Genomic DNA, 21,610 nt, shown 5'->3' with positions numbered 1-21,610 from the left:
AAAAGTCATGCACACTGTGCGAGGATATCCACGACTCTTAAACCCAATCAACCAAAAATAGGGGCGACGGCAAACCTTTTGCCCGACCCTACTAAGCAAAACGACAGCAAAAGTCTAAAAATTTGCTCCCTCCCATGATAAGCACAAAGTCTCCTAGTGATGCCGGTGGCCGGACATGCCTTATTGGACCTTCATTTCATTTCAGCCCATGTTGTAATTTCCGTGCAACTGCCATTGGGTTGGATGCTGGTCGTGCGCTATCACTGAAACATAGCGCATGCATCCACCCATCACGGTCCGGGGTAGGGCGCCTCGCGCTCTTATTGGCCAGCACAGCCTGTCTCCTGCTGTCAAGATCGCGTAAACAAAAAAGAGCCAAGATGCTCTTGTAGGCACCGTCGACGGAAGCGCAATTATCGAGGTGCAGTTCTGACAAATTCGCGTGCATGTTGGTTACTAAGTAGTCAGTTGGTATCAAGGCTGAGCATATTCAATACGATCGATCCCATGGATTCCAACATCAACGTCGACGACCATATAACAGCAATAATACCTCGTGATAGGTGTTGCATTCCAACCAGCATAAATAACGGCTTTGCATTCTCCACCCAATGTCCGTCCTTCCAAGGAACTATCAAGAAAAAGTGACTTGGCGGTTAATTGAGCAGACATTGTAACATTGAACTGGCGCATCTGGAGATGAAATGGCGTTGATCCATATTTGTTCACGAGTGGCGCCGTTGGATCACGCTCGTCATTAAAAGGGATCACAGGAAGCGAAAAGCAACTGGGATGTTGTAAAGGAAGCCTTCCCGATAGAGAGGGCCTTCATTTCCCTCTCTCGCCAAAAGATCCTCGACAATAATTCGCCTCTGAGTCTGTTCTTCATGACGTCAAAAAGGCTCTCGATGTGATCTTTGAGAGGTTCCGTGAAACGAAAAAACCGATTGCATCAACTCGATCGCTTGAGGGTGTTTCTTGTCCCGATAAGCTTCTCCGATGGTTTCATGTTTGGCGGGAAAGTTCCCGGAGTTAACATTTAATCCTTGGGATCACGTTCGCGTAGTAGCACCAATCGAACCACCTACAGAACACTCGTTCCGTAATGTTTATCCTAGAGACAGAAAATGTTTTAGTAAACTCTCCTGCAAGGGCCATGATGTTTTTTTATGGATCATAATGCATTGCCTACCTCCGATTAGATAGACGTTGTTATGTATATTCACACCGATGTGAGAATGCAAGAGTGTGAGAGAGAGTGTGTGATATCGTGATCGTAGTCTTGTTGGCGCGCCATTCCGATCTATGATGGTTACACAACACATCAACACATCAACACAACCACAACGACACCCTGCCACGATGGTTGTGGTAGGTGGGGAAGTGCGTGGGAAGAGATCGTTATGTGACTTCCCGCCTTCTTCAACAATCTAATGCGAAGACCCTATTCTAGAAAGACACTCGCCGACCTTCTCCCTTTTGAACTCTGTGTTCAAGATATATACTATGTATGCACCTTCAATTAGCTCAACCCCATTAAAGCGGGTGATTATTGCTTAGCATTGCCAACAGCCCGCCTTGCATTGACAAGAAGTCATACAGCAATCAAACGGCGGTCAACAGCTTGACAGACCACTTCGTTGTAGTACAAGAATGCCTGGGGGATTGTTCGCCTGGCCTGCTCGACCATGGCACTTGTTCATGCAGCCCACAATCTCCAGCTTTTTTTTTCCCGTTCGGCATCTCGATATTTCAACTGCATGGCATGGCATGTGGGGTTTGCTCATCCCACTTCCAGTGGCCGGTTCTCCGTTACCGAATGAGAAGTTGGGTCCCTTGTTGAATTATCCCATTTTCACATGCTAGAATTCATCTTGCAACCTCTTCGAGTCCTTATCGATAAAGCAAAACAGAAGGGATTTCCTTTTTTTTCTTCTTCTTCTTTCTCCGCTGAGAAAAAAAGGTTCCGTACCCGCTGAAGGGCGCCGCTTTATTCTTCAATTGATCAATAGGCGTCATTACGTTCGTCATAATGGGTTTTGGTCAGCCTTGGTGTTTCGATATATGCCGCATACTTCGATTGTCCGGCCGTCATCATAGTGACTACAAATGACCTAGAAACTTCGTATAATCCTATAAACCCTCCTACCAAAAACCTAGATTCAATACGGAGCACATCTCAGCACTAACCTCTTTTCTCGGAATCCAAGGGCCAAGGATAGGGAAAACTCGGGTTCAAGAGTTCGACATCCCACGCAACCATTAACATTTTTTTTTTAGAATCAAAAGATTTCAGGTTTTAGTTTTCGTGAATAGGAAGCTAAATTAGTCGGTCCATCACCGAGTCTTTCGCAGGGCTGGGACGGGCTGGCGATCCTGTCTTTCTAGACAGCCTTGACAGACAAGGGAGACCCACAGGATTTATGTATGGAATGGTTGCACAACATCCCGATGCCCCGGTGCTAGCCCTGGAGGACCCCTTGTATACAGCCCCGAAGACACCTGTATGCGCCTAGACGGGTGAGGTTAATTGGCCAATTGTGATTGATTCCCACATGCTTGGATTGGTGGGTCTAATATGTAAGGCCGAGAAGGGTGCCGCCAGTCATTGATGGTCATTGCATTGGCACGGTTGCAGAATTTTCGAAACGTACCAGTCGGGTTGCTAAATATTTATAATAAGAAACGCTACTGATTGAGAGTCAGTATGATATGTAATGACATATAATGATACAAAAGTATTCTGTGTCAAGATTTTACTCGTCGTTGTTAAACATATTCGAAGCTTCGACCCGCACAATTGCTCAAATAGCTAGTTTTAAGCCTAAGCCTCCTTCGTAACTCACCGTTGACATGATAGAAATATTTCAGTTTCAGGGTGGCAAGATCGGAATCTGAAAAATCCAGGTTGAAACCCCACCTTCAGGATGACGGGAACCTACAGTCTTTTTTGGCTCAACCCGAGGAGTTTACCATTGATGTTTCTATAGCCGGTATCCGCGCCTTAGACTCAAGGATATGCCTTCGTAGCACGTAAAAGCGCGAGTGAGATGTGGCGAATTCTCGAGGGATGTTGCTGAGTATTGTTTTGGATTGGATGAGTACTTGGAATATGTACATTGGGGAAAGCCGACTGTTTCTCCGTGCAGGAGATGCTAACATGCATAGTCCGAAAAATAAACCCTATCTACACAGTAGAGCGTAGTATCCTGACATCCTACGCATCGAACAAATGCAGACAGCGTCGATAGGCAAATACTACGTGTCCATAATACCAGCAAGGATTAAGTCATGACTAATACCTACTGAACTTCACCTAGGTTATCTTTCTTGTAGTCTATGTTAATATTTATACTCGTGAGCTCAAAGGTCTAGACCCAAGAGGTTTTACGTCGGGCCCACCTCGTTTTGCAAGAGAGAGCTAGAATAAATGCAAAGTCATCATGAGTACGTACCGTCTTGCGAACTTTATTGACGTGTCAAGTCTTAGACTGGCTGGTATCCCCAATTCGGTATAAGTATATTATAGTCTACCTAGTTGTGAAACATATAAGCTTACCCAAGGATGCCGTACAACTCCCCTCTGCCCTCCAGGCATCAAAACCCTACTCCGTCCCAAGTGCGTCCCAGGAAATCCTACCCATATAGAGTAAAAAAAAGTCATATGATATGTGCAGTCGCAATATAGATACTACTTCTAGATCTATAGACTCGAATTCGACACAGCTGACTGCATCTCGTGCTACGTTCCACAAGATCACATCCTCTTAAGGCTGCAGCTGCAAAAAAGGTTTGAACTTCGTCTTGACTTTTTTGGGATATATGTTACATAATGCCGTTTCTGGAGATATTGTGCCTGTTAATAAAGAGACATTTTCGAAGTGACGAACGGTTATTCCTAATATCAATTTAAAATATTTCGACGTTTCAGCCACATAATACGACATGGCCGTCCATGCGGATGGTTGCACAAGCAGAACCACGGTTACCATCGTGTGATATAATAATGTATAGGTGACCTATTCACCGTCCATGCGCATGTATCAGCTGGAGAAGGACCTTTGCGCTATACCACTAGTAATCAAGCTCGGAATGAAGCTTGAGGTTTTGCCCTAATACGTACCCCAGGCCCTCGTGTCACGGTGCGGCTTCCTGTTGGCTGGAAATCGTGTTTCTAGGCCCAACAGGACTAGTGTCCCCCTATCATATTGCTTTGATAATCCAACTTTGATTCTTGTGGAATCCGTGGAGAGGTACATCGTGAGATGTACTCTCGAAAATCAGGTTACTTTGTGAGATATCAGGCCGTGCATCGGGCCGTAGCGAAAGGTTTTGACTCAGGTCACTAATGAAATGTAACAGGCACTGGCCGTTTCAACGTTTTGAGGCGTCGAAGGGGGATTCAAAGCGGTGAGAGCTAGCTAGTTAGCCGGCCGTGTATCGTGTCAAATTTTTGAGGCGTCAAATGGACGAGACAATGTGGAACGGAAGGCTTTGATGTTGAACTGGTTTGACAGGTATGGACTATCGCACCGCTTCCCCGCATTCACGATCCCTTGCATAGCCGGTGCAAGGAATCGATAAAATGTGACATCGGATATATTCTCCTCCATCTCGAAAATTCGACAAAAAACAAACACGGGAACTCCACGGCGCTTGCCGTCGTCGTCGTCCGGAACTCTGCACTGATAATGCGTTGCGTGGTATTTTCCGCATGTCGCTCTGAGTGTTTCCATCCATGAGCCGCTGTACTGGCCTGTTACACCCATCGGGGATCTCCAGTAATCATTTCCAGGTTCAGATCCACCTCGCAGCCTGGGACCTCTCACAAAAACGTCTGTGCATGGCATCACATCGTTTTACGTAACGCCACTGTCAAAGGTTCCTGGAGAAGCCACCCGGCCTGGCCTGGGGAAGATTTGCGGCGTCGTTGTCAACGTTGTAACTCGGACTCCCAGGCTTCGGATCGAACGGGGTGCATACGTCTGCCATGGCCTATGCCGTCCTGTTCGGGTTTTGACGCTAAACAAAGGGATTCCTGATATCCAATCGCCTGAGTCACAATCGCTGATACGCACTGTTGATAAGGCGAATTCTCGAAAAGGCGGATCCCAAACCCCATTTCGAGGCTAATGCAGCTCCAGAAACTGTCTAACTGGGGACGGGAACACTCGGAAACACTATCGGAGTGAACTGATTGATAGAGAACCAGAAACGAGTCGACCAAAATATATATTCTATAGGGGGGTCTTGGGGAGCTCTTGGATATTTAAGTGAAGACACCACCAGAATCTCCCCAATATCCCGTCCTGCATAAGACGGGCTGGATTCATTCACATCTCCTACCGCTTACATACATATGAACCGTTATTTATATTTCATGATCTGGATCTTCAGTGGCCTCTCAAATGCAAGGAAGCAACCATCTTCGTAACAACCCATGGCCAACCCTCCATCACTAAGACACTCGCTAAAGCAGCCGTGCATGGTGCGACCAGCTGTTATGCAAGTATGGGTTATTTATGAGGTGATGATTTGCAATCTATATGTCTGTGCTTAATATATTAATATATATACTTGTCCTTGGGTGTAGATAGATCGCGGTTTGGAAGGAGTTCCCGAAGCGCTGTGACAGGAAATTTCGAAACCGCATTCGCATTCGTATTGACAGCGAACATTGACAGATTAGATATCAGATTGTGAAATTAAAAAATTAAAAAAATAAAAACAATCGTGAAATCACAGACAATTGATTGCGAACTGCATAGAACAGTTGTCGCATGCGAACACGAACAGGCAGTTGTACCAGATACGTGTTTGTTCAGTACCTCTGTTGGCAATCTCGCAATATCACGATATTAGCAATCGACATCTGTATGGTTCATGGCGCCATGTTACTATCAAGGGAAGGAGTTTAAAAGATCTAGACTACCGTTGACGGAGCTCCAACGGGAAAGGTCTCGGTTGACGGGAATTTCAAAACAATGGCGAAGGGAGCGGGCGGCAGAGCGGGTTTTAACTCGCAACATATTGCTTCAGTGACTGTTCTTCAAAATAGTTAACAGTTGATTGGATTGTCTAAGATATCTTTAGAATGGTTTTAGTAGAAGTCGAAATTTGGTCACTGTAAATGCTTGGCACGAGAATCCATATGTTTTCGTCTCGAATCTCACTTTAAACTTCGAAAATTACCGTGGCCGTCTGCACAGGCTGCCGTATTCTGTAACCGAAGAGGGCTTGACTATGAACAGGATATTGAGACATCGACAAGTGCCGTAGGTTAGGTAATTTAGGTAAGTAGATAGGGTGTGTAAGCAAAAGAAAAAGTCTTGATATCAATATCTGTACGAATGATAAACGACATCTGCGGCATGCCTGCACCACGCATGCATGCAGTTTCCAAAAAGCATACCCCATGCAAGCCACACATGGAGTTGGATCAGACTTAGCCTGGGACCGTTTCGTCTATCAATCGAAGGATTGTTGAGACTGAAAATTATTCTTTTTTTTCTGAAAAAAAAAGGAAAGGGAGTAGGAAAAGAACACACTGCAATGGATGAATGGAAGGAGGATGGCGGGAGGTTGTATTGGTGGCCCCCACGGAACTTGGACGTCGGTTCCCTTTTCGTTGCGTATTTGCGATTTTGGGATGTTATTACCAGTGGAACTCACCTCCTGCAAACGTATGTTTCTTCCATATCTTGATGCCTGCTGCAGAAGGTTGTGTGATAGGAATGCGTAGGGTTATAAAAGGTATACCTTATAATAAGGTATTAGTACCAGTATACCTATGGAGCCTATCTGAAACCGTAGTACTATATTTTGCTCGTTCATGATGATCATGATCAAGTTCCCTTTAAGCGTTCCCTTCGAACTCGGGTAATCTTGGTGATCGTCTCGGGAACCTTTTATGGGAAGAAGTATAACATCTAACAAACTTTCGTCGAAGATTGGATACGGCGCCAATCATCATGAAGTATAAACGGTGGCTGCATATTGCATGCTGCATCGACGCCATGAATTGTGGAGTACGGCGAGATCTCGGGCTATCATTGGGCTACTAATTTGGATATATTCTATCACACACAATGGAAAAAAGAATGTTTATTCTGGAGTAAGACCGGGGCTATCGTCATTAAGAATCGATTTCGAAGGTTTCTTTGCGCATAAGAATGGTTCTTTTTTTGGTTCCCATCCATATGAGGCATTCTATGAACTCGCTACAATGGACAGAGCTCTAACCTTGGGTTTGCAAGCGGCTTTCATCGGGTTCCAACATTGGCTGGGCGGTCGCTTTTGATAACATTGGAATCGAAGGAAAAATTTTCGATTGAATGCGGCTACTATATATAACCCGACGCTTACGCCGACGACTACATATCTGGTAACTTCTGGAAGGGGATATTCCAGAGGACAACACCAGCCACTATCACCGGTCAGTATCTTAAACATGAAAATGAATCCTTGGAGAGCAAGGAAGCGGAAGCTAGACAGCAGGCATATGCACGTCGTAGGCAGTCCATCCTTGTGGCTGCATCCGGTACGGTTACTGGGATTTCGTATCTTATTCTTGTGCTGGGCCTTGGTTGCCTCACGGACGTATTCGAAACCAATGTGTGCAGAGATTCAAGACATAATTCCACATTTTGGAAGAAAATTTTCAAACCGAACAGAGAAAAAATTTTCTTAACGGTTTTGAGGGCATTACCTAAAAAGATTTGAACACGGGTTTTGAAGTAAGGGTTAAAACAGAAACAAAAAAACCTCCCATTTAATAGTGCTCTGGTTGCCGAAAGGGATATCACGAGGGGAATGTGAGATTTCGAGATATTTCGTGGGGAACGGAATGCAACGTTCAAATGCAGACGCAGACCGAGTCCCTTCATTGACGTCGGCTTTGATTAGTCGCATATCAATGGATGAAATGAGATATATAATTGCTGCACCACGATTCGCTTTGCCTTCTCGAATGATCCCGACTTTCCGCTCATTTGACAGACTTTATTCTGTGGGGAAGCGCCCAAGCACAAGATTAATGCTCATACTCGTTTTTCGGAATATCAAGAGCTGGCCCTTCGGATACAATCTATCCTCGGGTAGAACTCAAACACTGTCGTCGACCGAACAATTCCGCACTATTATTTATTTTTTCTCTCGCTGAATTGCATTGTCATCGTTTGCCTTTGGTATAGTGTCTCTCGGCATATTGGGACATTTCAGCTGGGTAAGTTGTAATTTCAGTAGCCAGAGAAAACAACAGTTTTACAACAAGTTATCTCTCCAACCGTGCGCTTCGTCCGCTATCGACACTAGGAAACTCCGCTCTATCTTGTGGTTGCTTTGCCTCTAGCCCTGGACACTACTGCAAGAAACTGCACCATAGCAGCTGGAGTATCCTAGCAATATTGACAGCCAGCAGAGGCCTTTTTTTTCGTGGGCAACAATCCTCGTCTAGTGTACCAGCCAGGGCTCGAGTTTTCTCTCTTTCCTTTAGTCACCAGGTACAAGCCGACTTGTACCAACCAGAAGCGACATTTGCAGATCTCCTGTAGGTGCTTTTCACACACACTTTGTCTGCGTCCCGTTGTCTAGAGCTCCCCAGGGGTCGGACGGTCCATGCATACGTACAGTGGCATGTCGAACACCCGCACCCCCATGAGACTAAACCGTTATCTCAAAATCCCAAATTGAAAGATGATGCCCATTGAACCGAGAGCAGGGCAGACAATCACTATCCGTTTGGAGGCCCAGCCCTGCAATCGAGACTCCACCGGGTGGATTCCAACAGCGATTTTGGAAACCAGATCTAAACTTCCGCTGGCCTTGGCTGTTTGTGTTCCCATAAGAAAATGGAGAACCACATATCGGTGGATGCTCAAGTGATCTTGTTTGGCCTGCCCCCGTACGAGTGTTTTTTTTCGCTCACAGTAGTGGCATTGACCTTCAAAAGCCGTAGTAAAAAGGCTCATAGCGAAACATAATAGCGGGTCTGCTCTGCTAGTTGGACTACTTGTTAGTAGCTTTGACTTTTAGTGTCAATGGCAACATCCTCCAGTTTCTTTAGTCTGGAGACCCCGATGGAGTTCGTTCTCCAGGTCCAAAAGCAACTCTTCGAAGTTGTGACTAGAAACGGTTAAGGGACGGGCGTAAGCCTTGGGATCCCATTCGTTGAAATTTTTTTCTTTTCTTTTGGATACAAGACAGAGGCTCGGGACAAGTTACGAGGACATGGTATGGTTTCTTTTCCCTTGTCAGCGGTGAGCACAGGGCTATTTCTCTGTGTAATTGCTTCCAGGTCCACGAAACCGTCCATGCCAGCCAGAGCCAGAGCCGGAGGGGGTGGATGGGGGTATAACTGTTCCCGAGGAGCCAGTCAGTCTTCCGTCCATCCATCATTCGACGTCCTCCACACACCCCCCCAATCAGAAAAAAAAATACTTAAAAGCGAAAATATAACCAAATCAAAAAGCCCTTAAAAACCCAAACCTTCGGGGACACACCTAATTATTATTTTGCCTTGCTTGTTCCATTCATCGCACCGCTCTTCTACCACCACCAGACATATTTGCTTCGAACAAATAAAAATAAAATAATCTTCTGGACTCTCGGATCGAGGATACATCTGACTATTTTTCGAATCATAGATAGCAAATCCGACCTTTTGTTTTGAGTTTTTTTCCAACCGGGATAACTGCAAATTAATTGTCAGCACTGGAAATATCGCGAAAGAGCGCAGTCAGAGCCAGCATCTCCCAGGGGCAACCAACCTGATATACCACCACCACAACTTTCAGAAAATAATTCTTTGGGACTTCTGGATGAGTAGCTTGAGGTCTTTTGGATGAATAGGCTGTCGAATAGTTCTTGTCTTCTTGACGGTAATAGGACGAAGCATCGTACTGCCATCTGGGTAGCTGGTAGTACTATATAAGTAGTATACCTCCTTGTGCGGTGCACTGGTTGTAGAAGAGAGTGCTTGCCTGCTCGCTGCCCAACAACGTCGCCATCTCTCGGACGTCGCAACACCCAACATCTCATCAACACCGTCATCTCCGACGATATTTCCTCCTTCCTTTCTACCTCTACGATGGCTGAGGTCCAATATGCTCCAATGTCATACGACAAATTCTACGCCCCTCGTCGCTCTAACTCTGAACCAAATTTCGACCATCTATCATATCTCTCCCATAAACCTGAATCCTTTGAAGCTCGAATGGCTTCATCTTCATCTACTGCGACGGATTCGCCGCGCAATTCTCTCACCTCGATATCGACTGTCTCTTCATGTGGTTCCTACTTCGATTCGGCTAGCAACCAATCCTCGATAGACCCTTATGAGGCCGAAGACACTTTCTCCTTCCCATCGTATGATGACTTTAGTGCAAACGACTCTGACAAGCCGACATTCATCCATCTGGAGCAGTCGATAGAAGGCGATGACGAAGAAGAGGAAGGTCCACCGTCATCACCGACCACCAACAGTATCCCCAAAATTATCACAACTCCCGCCGAACTTCCTGTAGCGGCTATTGATGACATCACCCTGCGAGTCGAACCTTCTCGACATGTTGATTATCTTTCTTATGAATGGAAGGAGGAAGACATCTGGGCTTCTTGGAGGTATATGATCGGGAAGAGGAAGGTGTATGATAATGCCGCTCGTCTGGAGAATGCTTCGTGGAGAACCTGGATGAAAGCAAAGAACAAGTTAAAGACCGTATCTCCGGAAAAACTTAATTGGTAAGCCATGGTCTTGATGATCCTCGATTCATTGATAACTTTGACGGTTTACTAACGTTGATGGATGCTTAGGATGAAGGACTACGATGTCACTTGGCTCTATGGACCGCTCTCAACGGCTCCAGAACGCTCATCATTCTCAATCTCACCAACATCTCCGGAGTGCTCTAGTGCTCCTCGGAACCCTTGCCACAAGAATACCAAAAAGGCTAGCATTCTGAAGAAACGTAGCATGTCCGAGGTTCTTCTCCAACGATCTATCAGCAGTTCCAATCTGTTGAAGCAAGCCACTGCTTCGATAAGGTCACAGCAGTCGCAAAACCATCACAGATTATCACGACCTGTTATGCCAAATAGAGCAGTCTCTGACTACGCAACCTACCCCTTTGTATCACACACTGCAGCCGCAACCACGAACGAAGGGACTAGCAAGACGACATCCACCATGGAATCTGGGATACAATCGCCTTCATCCTCTAGGAAACATATTCATTTCAATGATCGAGTGGAGCAATGTATCGCAGTCGAAGCTAAGGAAGAAGACGAAGAGATGGACCAGGATATGGGATTCGACGACGAGGAAGATGACTCTGATGAGGGTGGTCTGTTCCTGAATATGTCAAATCGTCCTAAGAATGGAAGCCGCCAGAACTCGAAAGGAAGCACATCAGAACCTCAGACAATCCAAAAGCTTCCCTCCACTACTCTCAAGGCTGAAGTTGAGCCATCCGAATTAAAACAATCAACATCAAGTAACAATCTGTCTGCTTTGCTCTTCGGAGCTGGCACTGCTGGCACTGCTGGCACCGGTCTTGGATCCGGAACCGCCTTTATGTTTGATGAGGAAGATGATGATGACCCGATTGAATGGGAGCCCAAGTGGACAACTCGCAAGGACAGCATTTCTCTAAACCGCAGTCGATTCGGTGAACTGGATGACGAATATGGTGGCTTTGCTGAATGCCCACCCACTCCTCCTAGCGGCAACGAAGGAATTTTCGGAAGAGCCGTTGATGCTGTCAACACAGCCCGTGACATTGCTCACGTTTTCTGGAATGTTGGCTGGGCCAGTCGACGATAGTATCGTAGTGACGCTTCATAGCCCTTTGTTTTCATTTCCAACCCTCTCCCCTCAAAACTAACATCGCCAGACCTTATTGTGGTCTCCGGATACTACTTCGACAGTCTTGCACCCAACACATCTTGTTTTACGAGACTCTACCACTACTTTTACACTCAATTCTGGACCTGGTACACAAAAACGTCCAGGATTTACTCTTTTCCTTTCCCTTTTTCCTGCTTTATTTCCTTTTTTATTATCTGGTTTTTCCCTAGTAAATCTTTGGGATTCAATGGCGTTGAAAAGGCGGGGCGCGTGGGACGGCCATCTGGTTTCGTTTTTTGATATTTTCTTGCCCCCTTACATGATATGCAGGTCTCCTCTTGAACCTTTTCCCTTCGTGCTTTCGTCTTCATACGCAAGGTGCTGGAGCCCAGGAACAAAATTCTTGATTATTGTATGTGTTCGTGGGTATGAGAGAAGTCTTGTTTTTCTTTTCCTTTCTTCTTTTTCTATTGATCTCGTCTTTATTCTCCGATGCTTCTTACCATTCTCAAAAGTGTATTACTATCCCCTCCGGCTGGATTTTTTGTGGCTTCCTGACGCTCCAAGGGAGTGAGGGTTACGACGAGTCCACTGGTATTTGTTTCTCTTTGATTCCGCTTTATTACTACTTATTAATTCCTTTGTATCCTATTAATGCTCTTTTCACTTCTTTACTTTCGTTGTTCTTGTACAACCCTTCCTGGCAATAAAGCAAAGCGGGCCTGTATACTTCTCTTTTTCGACTCCCTGCTTTTTGGTAACCTTTGATACAACACTTTCGATTTTTATGGGCGTTCTCTGTTGTATGATCTTCCTTACCAATTCCTTCCCCACTTCTCTTCCTACTACTTTTCTTTCTTTCTTACTTTCTTTCTTATTGCCCACATAGATGGTCATCTGGAGGGACGGGGCCTACTATATTATTCTTTGGCCCCCCACCCAACCTTTCTCTGCTTTTTCGGTACACAAAAAAAAACTTTAGATGCGGGCCGGTTGTTTACTTGCTATTTTTTTTCCCTACAAAACAAAATCCTGTTAACAAAAGAGCCCGAAATGGTGTATAATGTATACTAAAAAGCGAAGAGAAAGTGAAATATGAAATGGATGTGTCCTTACTATAGACACTGATATTACTTCTTTTTTACTCTATAACGAAGCACATATATATGCATACCTACATAGGTACCTAAGGAAGTACTGGGTACCTAGCGTCTACGTAAACCTAAGAGATCACTTTCTTTTCAAACCCCTCTGCTATACTCTGCACCAGCCCGTCCGCCAACATTCTTGGATGACATGAAAATCTGGGGTAAAAATTTCGTCGAACCTGCCCCGTCTGGTTAAAATTGAAAATCTGGGGTAAAGGTTAATAGGAGCGAACAGAACGCATGCCCATGGCCTGACCCCGAATGGACATTGACAAGGTTAACCGTCCCTTTCCCCAGACTTTTTTTTTTTTTTTCCCTCTTCCTCGTTTGGTCTCCATATTGGGCCGACAATCACGAAATCCAACGGTGGACTAGGAAGTAAGCTTGTTAATTTGAGGGGGGGAAGGGTTCTCCGCATTTTTCTCTTTCACTCTAAATTATAATTGACAGGACAGCCTGGCCGTATTGAATTTGCGAAATTTCAACGCCTCTCTCTCTCTCTCTCGTGTTTCGCACGCAGCTTATGTTCCTGTGATACGGATCTAAAGAAACCCGAACATATTTTTTTGGTTCCTGAAATCGGAGAGCGGAAATCGAACGTGACCCACTTTAGTTCCAAAACAAAAAAATAAAATAAAAACGCCGAATAGGCCGATGAAAGGGTTCTATTGGATACCCTCGGAAGACATCTACCACCGAATCATTACTGCTTACAGGATGTTCTTCAGCTTACGTATGTTTGCATGTTTGCATGTCCGGAGTGTCTATAGAACATGTTTTGACTTCCGCGGTATAGCGGCCATTTTCGGAACAGTTTCTCAATCAATATCCTCGGATTCCTCGGTGATGCATCACGTCACAAGGGGATGCCGATACAGGGAAAAACACATAAATCCTCTTAAAGAGAACCCTTTTTTATTTAAGATTATATTTTTAATAGGTCCTCGTGATCACTTTTTCTTCTTTCTTGGTGATGTGTTCAATGACCCCAAAAAAATGAAAAACATTGGTGGTTCTGGTTAATAAGTAAAATCAAAAGAAAGAAAAGGAAAAGAAGAGCCAAAAAAAAAACATCCCCAACAAAGTTATAAAAAATTTTGTTGAGTGCGGGGGGCGGAACTCTTTTTCTTTTTGGTGGTTGAAGGATGGAGTTTACGTTTTGTGATGTTTTAACGCCTGTTTAGCCAGCAGATGATATGGGGCTATGATGCAGTTGACTTGAGCTCGTTTCCCTTACCCAGTACAGAGTAGACCCAGCTGGATACTTCACCTGTGGTGGGCCAATTATAATTAGTAACTACATATGTAGCGTACGAAGGGGTCCATGGATATCCCCAAGCTATTCATGTCGGTCGAGGATCCGAAGCTGCTTAAGCTCTATGTAGCTATCGAGCGGAGTTTTAACTTGGCATTTTTCTTGTTATAGATCGTTTCTGTTCGTTCGTTCGTTCGTTCGTTGAACAAGTAGAACCGATCATTCACCAAAGGCGGGGGAGATCTAGGGCCTGCTTGATTCTGTTAGGAAATTAGGAAACGCCCTCGGGGATACGTCGGTTCTGTACCACCTTACTAGAAAGTGAGTGTTATCGATTGGAAGATGATGATGTAATTTGTGATCTGGGATCTCTTGGAAGTAGTTGGAAGAGGTATCGAATAGGAAGTTATTGCATTGACGTTGGTAATGGCGCGAAAAATTAAAAATTAAAAAAAAAAAAAAAAAAAAAGGAATTAAACGAAAAAAACCACTGGGGTCGAGACAATTTACAAGTGGAATTGATACGCAGTTAGATGACCAATCCACGAAGATCTGTGATTTGTTATTTTTATTTTATTTTATTTTAATCTGGGGGAATGACCTTGGAGAGCTTCTGTAGCTAAAGGAAGCTAGCTATTTCCATACTTAGATATGTTCGGGATGCTGATGCACCGGACCGTATAATACTGACTGTCGACATTGCATTGCAGATTGCACAATCGCCCTACAAAAAGCGGTGACAGGCGCTAACCTTAGAAGGGGATGTCCAAACCTGGGGTACCCGGCCGGGGAAGTATTGGTCCGCGGGTCTGGGGAAACCCCGGGATTTGCATGGGATTCGGGTAGACGCACAGGGGGCGATAATTGGATCCCGAGGTCTACGGGCATGCATATGATTGGCTCCTCTTTGGTTCCGAGGCTCGAGGTGAGACATCGATTATATATCGATAGGATGGAAATGGGGGAAATTTCTTTTATCATCTGAATTCCATTACTCAAAAGCTGGGTTCCTCGTTTTATCTAAACTTTTGGCACGAGAAGCACTGACCAGCCTAAGTTATCCGGCTTGTAAGCTTGGTGTAGACGAGAATCTCTCCACGATATCCTGACCCCGCAAATCTTTGGTCTGTGGTTCTAGACCGAGGTATTGATAGTGGTGTGCTTTTGGCTTGAGGCAGCCATTAATTATAATGCAACACAGGAAATGTTGCAATTTGATGCTGTGGGACGATTGATCGAGAATATTCGAGTCGATTTCGGCATTCATTGCACTTGTTCTGTATCAACGGCGGGGCGTTTTGTGGCAAATCTTTACAAATTGACTATGGCAACTTTTATGGGTAGGGTACACCGACGGTTCTTAAGTCTCGAGGTACTGATATCATAGAATGTCATGATGGTAGTCTATTATAGGTATCACACCGGAAACAACTGATTCGTGGTTCCATGGATTTAAAAACTTCCCGGCCGGTTCCGAATCGTGGTTGCCATTCATCGATCTTGCATAGATCGGAGCGCGGGTATGTGGTATTTGTATAGGAGCGATCGATCACGATCAGTTAAGTTCTGGATTTATACTCTATAGCTAGGAAATTCGTTCGCGAAACCACGGCCGGTACTGATATGCATCATTATAAGCCAACCAAACCCAGGGAAGAGTTAACTCTAACCGTATAGTTTCTTCCTATATAGAGTAACAGGTTGCTTGCTTATCTAGTCGGTTTTGCCACAGGTATATGTTGCGGCTGTTTTAATGTCATATACACGTACTACCCAGTATGTACTGTGGGCGAAATGAGAGCCTATATTTCTACTTTCTTCTTCGTGATTAAGTTTGAGTAGCGACTGTCTAGATTCCAAAAGCAAATTACATAAATATCTAATTATGTACATTCTGCGCTGCCATTATAAGTCGGCTAAAGATGCATGTCCGTGATAATCACGGGGGAAAAGGTACAGGTATACATTTAAGGTCGACGGGTTATTCATGATTAAGGGAAAGGAGAGAGCTTAGTAACTTGTCTTTGTCAATGGCGCATTGTTTGGACATGGAGCCTTTAATTAATCCATGTGCAAACTACATCAATTGATTTGGAAGTGCAATGTTAGACTTGAATATCGAACGTGGACTCTGTAGGCGTTAGACCTGAATTTAGCTTAGGCTTCAACAGTTTAGCGCTATAAGACACCGCTCTATATTAAATTGTGACCTGGCAAGTATAAGAGCGGCCAATTCTGCACTAATATAACCAGAAAATCAAACCGTATACGAGCCAATTAATAGAACTGTTGAATTTTGTACGATTGCTTACGGTTTAAATGTCATATAAAAGCGAGCCCAAGTCTGATATAAGGCATTTATAATTACTTAATGGTGAAGATTAATCGATATTCCGAAGTCGGGAACAAATTTCGATAGCGGGCAATTAGAGTATAACATAGCTTCATATTCGATATTTCATCTTTCCTATTTTCATCTGTTCATCATACGTGCCAACTTGTAGAATATATATTTAGCAAAGCCAAGAGGTTGTATTAGCATACCCAAAACGTCTAATACTTATGTTCTTTAGAGAAGTATCAGGAGCATATGGTTGCCAAGTGACCATACCGCTGTTGAGCGGTATATAGAAGGGCTTGAAGCAGAACAATGATAGAGCGTTTGAATATATGGCGGAGGCAAGGAGGTACTAGAAGAATTATGAGAAGGATGGGGGGTGGGGTATGTTCTAGTAAGGATTGTGGGGAGAGGCCATGAGGAGATAGTTGGGGGGGTCGAGTGGATTTGTAATTTGGGTTATGTATGAGGGTACTGGTGAAGACATGTTTTGAGCTAGAAGCTCGAGGGATGAACAAATGAACAGGAATGGCTACCGTAGACGGGTAAGGTGGGAATAAAGGTGTTTTAATATGGAAACATGTTGTTGGAGTTCAATGATATCAGTCTCGGCACTAAACAACTTGTGCTCTGGAATGATATGTCACGGCATGTTGTCTTGCTGAGAGCTAACAAATACCTGTTAGTCTTGAGGGCAGAGGTCGCGTCGCTCATTCACGTCAACTTCATCATCGATGCACCCTACTTTATCTGAACGAATCAAAATAATACCACCACGACCGCTTCCGAGTTCCTCACTACTTGTTCTGTCTATTAGATCCATCAAAATGCCAGACCAGCTACTTAAACATTCCTTAGATATCGCAACAGAGTCTACTGGGGGCAGCTATAAGGAGCTAGTCCTGGCTTTGGAATCCAGCGTCATCAATCTCGATGACTCGAATTATGATGAATGGAGTGTCTCCATGAAGAATATCTTCAAAATTAAAGGATGGGATCAACTCATAGAGACCCCATGGCATGACGGTGTAGAAGGAAAGACAACCATCTGGCTCGCCTCCAAATTCCCAGCTCTTGTTCTATACAATCTAGAGACCGGAGAGCCAGAGCCTTTACACCCATGCACGGCGGAAAAAACCTACGAAGCCGTTTCACGACGCGAATGTGTCATTTACATCATCAAACACATCTGGCCTCCTTTCCAATATTTTTGCGACTACAAGCAGAATGATCCTTACATTCTGTGGAAAGAGATTGAAGAATTCTGGAACTTGGAGGATTTTGGGAATCGAGTCTCTGCGCGCTGGTGTAGGGAGATCTTGGAAATGATGTCTTTGGGGATGGGTCAATCGATTGCCGACTATTTGGAGGAAGCTAAGGGGGTATACGATGATCTCCACAGGTTTGGAGGGTCTATGTCTGGACAGGAGTTTATCGATTGTTTTACAAAGAGTCTTTGGTGGGATGAGTATCGAGTCGTGAAGGAAGGGTGGAATACGGACCTACTAAGAATGCAAGGTTTTAAGCCGTCTGGTATTGATAAGCCCCTGGAAGAGCGACTGGGCGAACTGAAGAAGCAACTAGAAGTACAAGAAAAGATTCTGGCTCTAGGGAAGGCTGAGAGGGATAGGCTTTGGCTCTTCGGATGGGATGGAGAAAGAGAAAGACAAAGGAAGAAGAGAGATGCGGAGGAAGCGGCTGAAAAGGAAAACAAAGATCCTGGGGAGAAGAACATAAATGGGATACAGGGTGAAGGCGACCCGAAGACCCCCGAGGACTCATCTTCAGATAGCTCCCTCCAGGGTGATTCCCCAAGTATCTCCATTTACTTTAGTAGCCCATGAATTACTCAGAGGTACAGAAGCTCAAACCAGTCAAAGCCTAGTATTTCTTGTCTCATTACCAGACTCCTCAACTCTGAGTATTTCTAGGTTATACTAGTATTATTAGCTACAGGATTACTAGCATACGAATAGAAACGGAATTTAAATTCTACGTCACATGTTGTAGTCATGATGTGTTGAATGTGGTATTTCCTAATCAGGACACCAACAGCTCATTGGCCAATGCGGCCAGCTCCTTTCCCCTGGAACCGGGCCTCTTTAGCTCCCACTCCACTCGCCAGTCGCCCTGAAGCATCTCCCTATACGCCATCTTTAATTCTTCCCAGCGGGAAACCCGTATCAACCATGGATAGCGTCAACGAAATCATCGAGCGCCTCGGTAACTCCGAAGATGCGGTGCGCAAAATGGCCGCCTTCAAGCTGCAAAGCAACATTGCAGACCCATCGTTCGCAGAAATGTTTATCCTGCAGGGAGGGATCATTGAACTGCGCGAGTTGGCGATTAACGCCAACGGGAACACGCTGGCGTATTCACTTACCAGTTTCTCAAGGTTGTTGGAGGTAGATAAGGGGTGGGAGTATGTTACACCAGAGTTGATTTCGAGGGTGCGTATTATAGCTATCGATCGCGGAGACGGAACTGATAAAGGCACGTGCTAATTTTCTATCGGAGTTATAGATGGTAGATTTGATTACTGGTCATCCACTTATCAACATTCTTCGAGGCGCCATGGCCGTCCTTGGCGCGATTGTCGCCCACCCCCAAATATCCGAAGGTCGAGGGTCGATGATGACGGGTCTGTTTGGATTCCAGGCACTAAAGCCTGCGATAGCAGAGCATCCGGAATTTTTAGAGATGTTGGTGGAGAGGGTGTCGAGTGCGGACCATGCGCTGTGCGCAAATGCACTGCAATTGATCAATGCTCTGATGAGGGACAGCATCGCATCGGATAACGAATGGCAGAAGTTTATCAAGAAGTTACAGGACCTAGGGGTTATCCGGACCGTTTATGTGAGTATACACCTAATTAATTGTATTTGGAGCTGTGCTAATGAGATGGGAAATTTAGTACCTCATGCAAGGCTCGTCGTTACAGGATCTGGCGCATCCATTACTCGAGTTCCAAGCACTGATGAAGATGCTGATACGAAAATGGCGGGCTGTTAAGCTGAATTTGGAGCGGAAGGACCATAGAACTGCCCTGAAGACCATCCATATCGCTAGCGCATCGAGTATACGAAGCAATCCAGAGAAGTGGAGGAGATTAGGTTTCGAGACCGAATCTCCTGCTTGGGAGTTTGAGCAGGCTGGGTTCTTAGGGATGATGGACATGACTGAGTTCGTGAAGGATCATGAAGATGAATTCCAAAAGGTATAACTAAATCCTTTGAGACCTTTACCTTGTTAGCGTACTGACAGGTCAAAACCAGATCATCCATGAGCAAGAGGCGAAGTCAAAGGAGGAGCGATTCCCATTCGCTAGAGCAAGTCTTTATGTTACATCTTTACTCTGCGAGCAGTTCGCTGTCGACAACTCGGAAGCGGATGATGCGAAAACAATCATGATTCTGGAGTCTCGGGCGAGTTTCGAGAAAGCATTCAAACCTCTGCTGCTACAATGGTCTCGACTACACACCGCTGCTTTGTTCGCTTTCTTTAGAATATGGAAAGAGACCTCGGCATTGTACAGTGACTTCGACAAAGTTTCCGATCTCGTTCGTGTTCTAGGGTACAAAACAATGGTGCAGGCGACAAGGACCAAAGAAATTACAGAGGTCGAAAAGGAGTTCGCAGAGTACGACTACCAGAGACTGAGAGTCATCCAAATGGAGTTGCTGGAGCAGGCTTATGGGAATGCATGGAGACCGCAGCTGACCTCTGTCTACGAGGAGACTGCCAAGGAAGCACAGGAGTTTATCAAAGAGCAAAGGATTAGATGTCTATTGCAAGGCAGCTGGTTTACAACGGATCGTACGGATGGCTCTCATAACAAGTCGAAAGACAAGTTGGCCTATATTTCGTTGTTTGCGAGGCTGTCAACCGACAGGCGGTATCTTTGCTATGGCTATTATAACGCCGATATGGATATTGAGCCAAGAATGGAGGATTTGGTTCATAAGAGTAAGTCGAGCTAGAAATCCAAAGAAGCACCCATGGCTAAAACGCATTCATTCTAGTCCCCGTATCGTCCGTATCGAGCGTTGTATCGAATGTTATGCCGTCAGTGAGGGACAACCGCGACTCATCAGCTACAGTGACAACTGCGACGCCTTTCAACTCTACTACGACGAAGCTAACAATATACGGGAGACAGCCGCCTAGCGGAATACAGCAGAATGGGGATACTAACAAGGAGTATCCATTGATTGTGCTACATCCTTCGAATCATACTATCGCCTCGGAATGGCTGGACGGTCTGCTCTTCCTCATGGGCAAGAAACCGATCACTTCAGAGACCAGCAATCTGATAAACACGGTTGCAAAATGCAGTATGAAAGTGCGACTGTTAAGTGTGCGATACACAGATATATATCCTGGCCCCCCGGATATACCTTCAAGAAATGGAGTTGACGATGATTTCTTCTATTCTTAGCAGGCCTCTTTTTTCTAATAACTTATTTCCAGAAGACCATGTTCTTGAGCTTCCGTGTATTATAATAGACATTTCTTCCTTTGGTTTCTTTTGATAGCGCTTTTTACTTTGCCCTTTGGTAGCTTTGGTTGAGTATTTTGGGATGGATGTTTGAAATCACTGTGCACAGCTGCAGACGGGATTATATTCTTGTAGATACCCTTTTGAAGTCGAGTCTTCGTAATGTAATATTACCTCATCTTCTAACGCTTCGTCACCAGAGCTTCAATCGTAGGTATATTTTAGTCAGTGTGGATGTAAATTAATAGTCTATATCAATATCAGATGAAGTCCGTCAGAGGGGCGACCAGCCAATGGTGTTGATGCTTGGCATCCATCTTCAAGCTCCACAGAGCAGGCAACGCGTCTTGACCGCACATTACTCAGCCAGCTTCAACATCGACACTGCCACGACCACCTCCCAGCTTCTCTCCCCGTCCGTACTCTCCTATCTACATCTTCTGCATCTGTCAGACTACCAGACCTCTTTAGATACCCTTCCGACTCGATTCTTCCCGTCAAAGCCGCGAATACTAAGCTCCAACTA

At 45.0% G+C, this 21,610-nt stretch overlaps 4 protein-coding genes across 4 annotated transcripts; 3 read left to right on the top strand and 1 right to left on the bottom strand.

Annotated features, from left to right (window-relative positions):
• Positions 1–4,445: 4,445 nt before the first annotated feature.
• AOL_s00078g250 (uncharacterized protein) lies at positions 4,446–4,850 on the bottom strand (the record flags this gene model as incomplete). Its single annotated transcript, XM_011123513.1, has 1 exon — positions 4,446–4,850. One exon carries the CDS (start codon positions 4,848–4,850, stop codon positions 4,446–4,448), a length of 405 nt encoding a protein of 134 aa, XP_011121815.1.
• A 5,237-nt stretch (positions 4,851–10,087) lies between these two features.
• On the top strand, positions 10,088–11,821 carry AOL_s00078g249 (uncharacterized protein; the record flags this gene model as incomplete). The annotated part of the gene is made up of 2 exons (XM_011123512.1): positions 10,088–10,740; positions 10,813–11,821. The coding sequence occupies 2 exons, from the start codon at positions 10,088–10,090 to the stop codon at positions 11,819–11,821; spliced, it is 1,662 nt and encodes a 553-aa protein (XP_011121814.1).
• A 5,592-nt stretch (positions 11,822–17,413) lies between these two features.
• On the top strand, positions 17,414–18,430 carry AOL_s00078g248 (uncharacterized protein; the record flags this gene model as incomplete). The annotated part of the gene is made up of 1 exon (XM_011123511.1): positions 17,414–18,430. One exon carries the CDS (start codon positions 17,414–17,416, stop codon positions 18,428–18,430), a length of 1,017 nt encoding a protein of 338 aa, XP_011121813.1.
• A 345-nt stretch (positions 18,431–18,775) lies between these two features.
• AOL_s00078g247 (uncharacterized protein) lies at positions 18,776–21,024 on the top strand (the record flags this gene model as incomplete). The annotated part of the gene is made up of 5 exons (XM_011123510.1): positions 18,776–19,036; positions 19,110–19,442; positions 19,501–19,803; positions 19,862–20,552; positions 20,609–21,024. 5 exons carry the CDS (start codon positions 18,776–18,778, stop codon positions 21,022–21,024), a joined length of 2,004 nt encoding a protein of 667 aa, XP_011121812.1.
• Positions 21,025–21,610: the final 586 nt, after the last annotated feature.

This window comes from Orbilia oligospora (genome assembly GCF_000225545.1).
Source record: "Orbilia oligospora ATCC 24927 unplaced genomic scaffold scaffold00078, whole genome shotgun sequence".
NCBI lineage: Eukaryota > Fungi > Ascomycota > Orbiliomycetes > Orbiliales > Orbiliaceae > Orbilia > Orbilia oligospora.
This window is presented reverse-complemented; position numbering and strand designations above follow the sequence as displayed.